Source organism: Acanthisitta chloris, unplaced genomic scaffold (assembly GCF_000695815.1).
Source record: "Acanthisitta chloris isolate BGI_N310 unplaced genomic scaffold, ASM69581v1 scaffold10738, whole genome shotgun sequence".
NCBI lineage: Eukaryota > Metazoa > Chordata > Aves > Passeriformes > Acanthisittidae > Acanthisitta > Acanthisitta chloris.
In genome coordinates, this window is record NW_008685355.1 from 31,468 (window position 1) to 40,972 (window position 9,505).

The 9,505-nt window shown below is 43.5% G+C and overlaps 1 protein-coding gene across 1 annotated transcript in view; it reads left to right on the top strand.

The window, feature by feature from the left end:
* The window catches only part of GRHL1 (grainyhead-like 1 (Drosophila)), a 36,944-nt gene extending 28,767 nt beyond the window's left edge, over positions 1–8,177 (top strand). Inside the window, exons 10-15 of the mRNA XM_009079733.1 lie at positions 1,644–1,783; positions 3,134–3,171; positions 3,274–3,362; positions 5,098–5,183; positions 6,806–6,870; positions 8,063–8,177. Coding sequence (XP_009077981.1) covers positions 1,644–1,783; positions 3,134–3,171; positions 3,274–3,362; positions 5,098–5,183; positions 6,806–6,870; positions 8,063–8,177 — 533 coding nt within the window. The remainder of the gene's footprint in view (positions 1–1,643; positions 1,784–3,133; positions 3,172–3,273; positions 3,363–5,097; positions 5,184–6,805; positions 6,871–8,062) is intronic.
* Positions 8,178–9,505: the final 1,328 nt, after the last annotated feature.

Below are 9,505 nucleotides of genomic sequence, written 5' to 3' on the forward strand. Positions count from 1 at the left end.
TGATGGATCCTGTGTTTGGATGACTAGTTACTCACCAGCAGAGCTCCTTAGAGGAAAATGTGTCTGCCTGTTCTTTCTTTGCACAGGGCGGGTGCGTGCTCTTACTTGTTCTGCCCCATGTGCTTGTCAGATCTGTGCTATTAACAGCCCAACTAGTTCAGCAAACAATGTACCTCACAGCTTGCCAGGCAAGATTTTCATGATGCAGCAGGTACAGGCTGCTGGAGCAGCTTCAGAAGAAAATAATGGTGTAAGGGAGCAGTTGTGGAAAGGGCTGGGTTTTTGGTTTTTCCCTGAAGTACATAATGAGAAGTATGCTTAGCACACTTAGCATTTCACAAATGTAGTAGCCCCAGTGGCTCCCAAAAGATTACTGCATACAGTCCTTTGCGTAACAGCTGGAAAGGGAAGACAGTTTCAATATGCATTTCCAGGATCTTATGGTTTTACAAAAGCTGCTTTCCAATATTAATTTTCTAGGCTTGGGCTTAGCCTGATGTGACCTTTATTTTCCTGGAAAGTACAATCCTTTGCTCTTTAGTTCTTGTGTGGGAAGTTTTTGATTCCTTTAAGCCATAAGCTGTTATACCAAATTCCAGGATCACAAGTGCTACGTGTGCATGTACTCATCAACAGCAGATATAGTTGGTGGCTTTTGGTCAAAGTTGTTTTTAAAGACATTGAGCAGTCTAAAAAATAGTGTGTTTTCTACTAAGGACATGAGAAATGAAGTGGTTTTGTTTGCAAAACACTCGGTTTGTTTACAGTTGGTTTGACCCCAAATTGATATGTTTCTGCTTGGTAAAATGAAGTCTTCAGCTGTGGTAGTTTGACCTGAGTATGTCTGAAGTGCAGTTTAAGGCATCTCCTGCCTCACTCTCTCCCAAGTGGGTCTTTGTGGTTGAACTCTGTCTTAGTGGCTTGTGTCACATCAGCTAGTGCGTTCTGAGAGTCAAAGTGCTCTGTAGGACACAGTGTGCTGGTCCTGGTGGGGAATGGACTAGTGTCTGGCAGCTTGAGGTGACCAGGATGAAGACTGAGATGAACCAAAATATGAAACTGAAAGGTATGGAATCAAAATGCAGCTCTAAGTGTAGCAACTTGAAAAAACCCAGTATTTGTATTACCTCTGTAGTAGATAGTGCTCCTGTGGTGCTGTCTCTTTGAGAAGCTTCCAACTGGGACCACATGAGTTGCAAGATCTCTTGTCTTTCTGCCTTCCTGGTATAGGAACACCAGGAAGCTTTTGAGGGAATTGGATAGGGAGAAGGTGGGGCTTAGACTAATTTTGCCCTCTGGTTGGTTGGTTGGTTTGGTGCACGGAAGACCTTGGTTCCTCTGTTGGGATGAGTGGCCAGGCTGTTCTCCATCCTGTTTAATAGCTGAACAAAGTCAAGCAGCTCGTTGGAAACATGGAGGAAACTTTTACTGCTCTGTGAAACAAGCTGTTTCCTAGGGCCCAGGCCCTTAATTGAGAGGGAGATAATCCAAGTTCAAACTCCTTTACAACAGGAGCTTCTCATTTTGACCCTGACTATAGAGTACCCTTTGTTCAACAGCATATGTACCTTGTGAATGATGTAGGAAAGCCACAGACCCATCAGGACCTTCACTCTCCTCTGTTCTGGTCTTTGTCTCTGCAGTTTCTGATGTCAAAGTGCCCATGCTTCCCTCACACAAACGTACAGATATCACCATCTTCAAGCCCTTCATGGATCTAGACACTCAGCCTGTCCTTTTCATTCCTGATGTTCACTTTGCAAACCTTCAGCGTGGAGCTCATGTAAGTAAAGCTCATGGGTGTGGGGATGAGGAGACTCTGGGATATATTTGCAAAAGGCCTGGGATGCTATGTGTGCTTGTGTATGTATGAAATGTCACACTGTATGCATCAATGCTGCAATCAAATATAGGCTGAGTGTCATGTGAGCAAGAGATGTTGCTTTGAGATGCATTGGGTGGAGTTAACTGAGGATGCTTTATCAAGTTATGTTCCTATGAACCTAAATGGATTTTTCCATAGCATTTCCACTGAATGAACTGCAGACTGATTTTTCTCTTGCAATGTCCGTTGGGATTCCAGTGTGCTGCCATACAGTGCAGGCTCCTCCAGCTGCCTGCTGCAGGGTGAAAATCCATCCTGGGGACTGGCAAGTGTGTCAGCTCTGTGATCCTCTGCCAGAGCGCCCTGCCTCAGCATTCCTGGAAAATTCTAGCTTACAGGAAACTGGAAGGGAAAAATTAGCATGCAACCAAGTTTCAAAATCTTGAACTTTCCTGAGCTGGGAGTTCTGGCATGCTCTAACACAATCTACACCTTACTTTGTGAGAGCATTGCCTGAACTCCTAGCAGGGATTCAGAATAAACATATGCGTAAGGCTGACAGTCCTGCATGTTTTCCTACAAAGGCCCTAGTGCTGAGGTCTGTCAGAAGACTCCATACGAGTCCAGGTGGAAAGCTGGTTAGCTCCTGTTTGTTTCTTTAATCCTTTTTATGAAGAAAACGTAAAGGTGATGCTTACTGGCTTTGGGAAATTGAGCCAAAGTGTCATTTGACACAGGGTTGAAAGATGGTAAGAGGAAATGAATTCTAGTTCTGGATAAAATTTTCACAGCCCTGGGTTCATATATTGTTTGTGTATTAAAGTGAAGGCCAGTGTTTATTTCTTGGACCAAAGCTTCTTACTTGTAGTAGTGCAGTTGTGACTGACAGCCTTGTTTTCCCATGTCCTAAACTAATATGTTTGCCAGCAACTTAGGTGGATGAGCTAATCTGCCTATCCTGCAGCTCCTGCCATGGGCTCAGGATGGGTTCTCTCTCCTTTAACTTGATGCTGTCAGACCTCTGCTCATGCCAGATGCAACAGGATTGTTGTTCTGTGCCAGTGACTCTTTAACTCAGCTATTGCTAAAGCACTATTGACAGATAGCACTGAAAGGGTTGAGGAGAGCATTGCTGGTGCAGGCATGTTACACCAGCCAGCGGGCTGTCCTTGCACAGCTCTGTTTTGTGGTGTTCAGAGCCCTCGGTAGCATTTTCTGAAGACTAAGTGCCACCTAAGGGTTTTGCTAGCTACTAATTCAGTGTGTTTTTCTGTGTATGTCAAGAAAATCTCCCCTTTGTTTTAAAAGGTCCTTCCTGTTGCTTCAGAAGAACTGGAGGGTGAAAGGTAAGAGCTGCCCTTCTTCAATGTACTGACGTCTTGCCCTCAGACAGAGGGGTAAGTCCCTCTAATTGTGCCACTGCTAACTTTTTGTCCTGTCAATGACAGCTCCAACCTGAAGAGAGGTGCTTATATGGGTGAAGAGGACTTTATTACTAGTCCGAATAAGATGGCCAGAATAGAAGAGCCAAAACGAGGTATTTTCTTATTTTAGAGGCTGAATGGTTCAAGTATTTGTCCATCATGATAAGAGAGATGCATCTGAGGTTAAAGAGTTTTTTAATTCATTTTGGTGTGTACTTCAGCCTGATTTTTCTGGCTTCGAGTAGTAATAAGGTTGCTGTATTGGGATGTAGTTCAGTTGTGCAAATCTTTTACAATGTCAGAATTTCTGGGGTTTTCTGCCAACTCGGACACTAACTAGCTCTGAACCTGTAAGGAAAGGGAGTCAGGAGGAGGTAAGCACTTTACCAGCCTCCCTAGTGGATTGGGGGAGAGAATTTATCATGTACTCTACTACAAAATGCTTTGGAAATCTACTCCAGGACTTGAAGCAACAAATGCCAAGAACTGGTTCTGACTATAAAACCATCTTTCATGGTGCCAGAAAATGGGCTGTTGACCACTGAGAGAATATTCTGCTTATTTTTAACCCATTTTCAAACTTTGCAATTCCATATGGGATTAGATGTTGCTGTGGTGTTGTGGAAAGAGATAAGTGGTCCCTTTGGGGTGGTGAGGATGGTGTACCTGCTTGATGACAATTGTGTGTGTAAGGACCCTGACAAAGCTTGAAAACTTGTGAAGCAGCAAGTGCAATGAGGCTGCACTTCTGTAGTCTGGATACGTGCTAAGGAAGGATGGATTTTATAATGGGAAATTGGACTCCTTGTTTTTTTGTGTTGCTCTATGCCACAAAACAAGACCCATGGGATTCTCTCTTCTTTGGCTGGGTATGATCTGACCTGCACTGTAACTAAGAGTGTGTGTGCTGTCTTCCTTTTTTAATCTACAGTCCTCCTGTTTTAAACCTGCCTTTAGCAGAGGAAATGCATCAAGGTGCTGTGCTGTCCTGACTTCACCTCATTCAATTAGAAATGCTAGTAATTGTTCCATGTTGCAGGTGTGTCAAAACAGTGGCTGATGAACCCTTGTAAACAATCCAGGCTGCAATACCTAGTCATTAAAAGATGGATTAAAGACAGCAAAGCCGTTAACGTCCAAGCTTTCTTGCTCTCCTGGCTTATTCCTCAGCCTTAATGCAGTTTTTAATGAGGCTGCAATGACTCTGTGTAGCTTGAGAACGCTGGGGACGTTTACCTAATTGGGCTTCTTACTCTTTCGTTCTCCTCCTAGCAGGAGACCAAGCCTGCATTGTATATGAGCTGTGCTGGTATGAGGGTTCCTGAAACACAGCAAAGGGTAGGAAGAGAGATGAGGCAGCGTAGGAGGAGCAGAGGAATGCACAAATAAAATACTTGAAAATTAGGAGGTGGCCAGGATGGCTTTACCTGCTGTGGTAGCATCTGTCAAATCTGCGTCAATCTGTGCAAAGTCTTATGGCAAATGACCTGTGAGACGTGGAGGAATCCAAGAGTCTGAGAGGTTCATGTTTTGTGTTCCTCATTTCTGTGTTTCAAATATCACTTTTTTTTTCAAATAATAGAGAAAATACCAAATTGAGAAAATATAAAAGCATTTTGGCAATCAAGATGCTTGAGCATGTAGGAGCTTTATGTGCAAAAGTTGTGTTTGGAGCTAGCCCAGCTGTGCATGTTTCTGATGCAGTCTTCAATGTATATTGAACATATGTATGTATATCTCTTCATAAGATCCTCACTGTGTGTCACTGTGTGCTTAGCCACTGTGGGATACAGATCTTTCCTGAGGAGCAAATATGCAGTTAATTCCTGTCTCCAAACTGCTTTTCAGTGTTGCTGTATGTCCGAAAAGAGTCAGAGGAAGTCTTTGATGCACTAATGTTAAAGACACCATCTTTGAAAGGTCTGATGGAAGCGGTAAGTAACGAGACTGTTTCATGGTCCTTCCTTCCCATTTGAGGAGAAGAGAGTGTTAGCCCTGGCTGCCCAGTCCTTACACACTGGACAGCCACAGGAGTCAGGCTCTCAATCACAGCTTGATTCTGCATATTTCTCTTCTGGATGAGGAGCATAAGGCTTATTTCCTTTCAATAACATGGGAATTAATGTAAATAATGCTTTAATTCATTATTAAGGGACTTCAGGAAGCTTTTATTTTAAGCACTCTACCCTGTATCTCTGGGGTCTGGGTGTAAGAAGACTTCCTGAAAATCCAGGTGTGTCAGACTTTGATTACTGAATGTCCCTGTTGTGAGAGAGGATATTTCAGTTAGAACATAGAGTGATTTCCAGAATGTGTTCTGTGCCTTGGCTTTATTTCAGTCTTTTGAAGCCTTGTTTGGGGGCCTCCCCTTCCCTTTCATAAGCTGGTATTACAGAGCTCCAAGTCTCAGATTCTGTGTATGCTTGAAGACTGTTGTATATCTGTGCACATGTGGGTGAAATTTCTCCCTGGTACTTGAGTTCCAAAATAGCCTTCCACTATCCCTGCTGCTGCAGTGCAAGGGAAGCACAGAGCTTAAGTCCAAGGAATGGTGTAATGTTTGGCATGAGCTCAAAACTGACGTCTCTGTCTGCTTCTTTCTGTGACTAATGCCTTGTTGATGCTCAGAGGACAGGGGCTTTGTGGCTGTGCACGCAGGTCTTGCCATGACTTTCGGGGTGCAGAGATGGTTCTGTAAACAGAATCTTCATCTCTTCCTGGCTGTGGGGCTTTGCCAGCACAGGCAGGTAGAGGTGGAGGACTAATGCAGAGAGGGATTGAAGGCTGTGTAGTCCTCCCTTACCCCATGGTCCTGAAGTGAGGCTGCACCTTCTTTGTTTCACCTGGATTTCTTAAAGCAAAGAACCAAGAGCTCACAGCTGTAGCTTGGGAGAAAACTCCCTGTGCTTTTGCATGCCAGAACTGCTTATTGCTTTGGTACTTGCTGTTGGTGTGATAGAGTAATTTGCCAAAGTGAACCAGGCTTAGGTTACTGACCTCCTGACTTTCTGGAGATTGTGCAGTAAAGTGCCACAGTGGGTGCCTGTGGTTTCATATTGACGTCATCCTGCTGGGTAAGGGGAATGTTTCTGATCACCTTGTGCCCTTAGTAGCAGAGGTCTTCACTCTGTTGCTATTTTCTTCCTGCACCAGCCGCTGTCATGACTAGTTTTCACTTGATCCCTCTGACACTAAATTTAAAAATGGTTTTTGGTATGCTAAGAGAACAGGGCACCAAGGGAGAATGAGAGTTGGGGTGTGGAGTGTTTTTTGAATGCGTGGGCTTTTGGGTGTAGGGGCAGGAGGTTGCTGTATAAGAAGTCAGTGGCCAGGTTTAGAACAGGGTTAAAATTTTTGCATAGAAGTTGGCAAACTGCAGAGGGAGATGTTCTCATCTGTAGGCTTATGCTATAGTTCAGGATTTAGTGTTGCCTTTATAGGGCAGAGCAGTTGTTTTCATTTGTAGGCTTTTTTTGTTCCTTTCTGTAAAATAGGAAGTGGATGACAATACCAGCAGTCTCCTTGCTTCACCAGTGCTTGCTTTCTTTTGTTCTAGATATCTGACAAGTATGATGTGCCTTTTGATAAAATAGGAAAAATCTTCAAAAAATGTAAAAAAGGGTGAGTATGTACCTGTGCAACAACTGCCTGAGAAATATGAACACCTTTTTTCAGACCTGTTGGCACATGTGCTTTATCATTCCTCCATGCACTGCACGTACACGAATGCCATTTGCAGATGTGTGTGTGCACACAACACACACACATTCCAACATCATTCATAGAGCTGGAGGCCGGAAGACTGTAGGAAGGGTTCTACAGAAATATGTGGTCTGACTTCCTGGGTAAATATAAGTAATGGAACCTCTCTGAGCTAATTGTTACTTGAACCGGAGTTGATCATGTCAGAGGAAGAATAGTTCAGTTTGTTTAAAGACTCCCAGTGATGAAGAGCCTCCTTCAGCGCATGTTAAATTGTTCCTCACTATATTGTGCTCACTATATCTGCATTTGGCTACAGTTACTCAACCCTGGTTGTCTTTTTGTGGGCTACATTGAAGAGAACTTTATTGTGAAGCGTCTATTTCTCACAGAGGGCACATTCCATTATATTTTTATTTTGTTGCATAAATAATTGAGTTTCTGAACACTGTCTGCTTTTGGTTTTCCTTTTAATTTCTCAGTAGTTTTCTTGACTTCTCTTTAAAGTCACTTTGGCATCTCAGCCCCTTCTCCAAAGCCACTCTGGCCAGAAAATTATACCACTGAGCCACCTTTGGAATGTAGTTTCAAGGGCTGTGCTTTCATAGCAGAATTACCCCACCAGAATAGATGCAAAAGTTTTGAATCTGTAGTACCTAAACCACTGCTAAGCACAGCTTTGTGTGCACACAAACACACAGGTATTGACCTTTCTGGCAAATGGAAGAAGTGGCCAAGTATCAGTAGTTTCTTGCCTGCAAGTTCTGTATGGTTTTGTGCTGATAGTTTATGACTGTCAAACAAACCTCTTCAGAGCCCCAAGTGTTTGCAGCTTCAGAAGGATTTCTGCCAGTTTCAAGATCTCTCTTCCTCTCTGGTCCCAGAGCCAGATTTAACCCTTCCATTTAGACCCTAAGACATGTGGCTGCAAGCCTTGTTGGCAGGTTTGGGTGAGGACAGCCAGAATCTGCCCTAGGAAGCAGTGAGTCAGAAAGGTGAGCAAGGATCTAGTGTTACCCCTGGACAGTCCAGGCTCTCTGAGGTCTGAGGGTGCCTTTGCTGTCTTTAACATATAGAACTGTAATATATCTGATCTGTTTTATTTTTCCAGAATTCTGGTCAATATGGATGATAACATTGTGAAACACTATTCTAATGAAGATACCTTCCAGCTGCAGATTGAGGAAGTTGGAGGATCTTACAAGCTCACTCTGACAGAGATCTAAGATCACAGATCCTCTGTGTATTTTAAACAAAGGTCTCAAATGAACATTTTCCCATAATTCAGTATGTTGGGTAAAACACTAATCGCCTTCTCCAGAAGAAATCCAGGTGTTGACTTGTTCTGGGGAGCAGAGCAGTGGTTTTGCTTAATACATTTGTGTTTCTGTTCTTGCTCATGACCTTATTTGCACTTGAAATGAGCGAACAAAGATCAGTGATTAAATAGAGTGTGTATATATTTATACTAGTGTATAAAGCACTAGTAAACACAGGAGGGGAAAACTCCTGGAAGGTGGCCTTTTAGACTGGTGGTATCTTATTTATCTATTCAGTAACCATGTTTGAGCCCATTATCAGCTAATACCATTTTACTGGACTGTGTTCTGCTAGGTAGAGCTGCAAAACTACTAATTGATATTAGTAGGAGTTGCATGCAGGTTGGAGAAAAGTCTTTATAATGTTTACTCGTGACCAGGGCAGACTGTTGAAATCATGTGTGTCATTTGGGGGGAATGTAAAACTGCCTTGCTTATGAAGAACTCGCCTTAGTAACTGTGTGAACTCTCATCAAATGAAGCTATATTGTATATAAGTGCAATATATTTTTGAAGGTTTGTAAATGTGTACATACAAGTGATATATAATATATACAAAATATGGTGTTCTGTATATACCGTGAATATATGCAATGAAGCCCATCTAAACGGATGCCATATACAGAGAAAACATATTTAACATTGATATTTAAAAATGGACAAACCCTTAACACGCACCAAAGGTGAGCACACGTTTGTATGTTCATAGAAGGCACAAGAGACCTGCTTGTCCAACATGGATCTTCCTGTGTGGTAGGAAAAAGGTACGGACTCTCTCCTAAACCCTCCTGCACAGCCAGGCGATGGCAGTCCTGGCTTCTCTTATGAACTGCCACTTTGACTCCTCGAACAGCTCTCTACTGCTGCCCTGGGAGGGAATTCAGGCCAAGTCTCAGAGTTGGGTCCCAAGAGGAGATGAGGAAATCTCACTTCTTGGGGTCAGGAAGGTGGTCTCCTGGAGGGTGGATTTTTTTCTGTAGCAGTGTACTTAAGGCTCACCACCAGCAGCTCAGGCTGGATGAACCCAAGGGCTGCCAGCTTGCAAGGTCCCAGGATGTCAACAACTGGAAATGCAGAGGCAAGGCGTTTGACAGAGAAAGGGGCATCATGGCTCTGCAGGCCAAGTGTTAGCAGGGACTGAGACATGCAAGCACGTTACATGTTCTTGGCGTATGTACATGGCATGGACCCACTGCTGAGCTGGAGAGACCAAACAGGCAGCTGGTAGCAGGCAT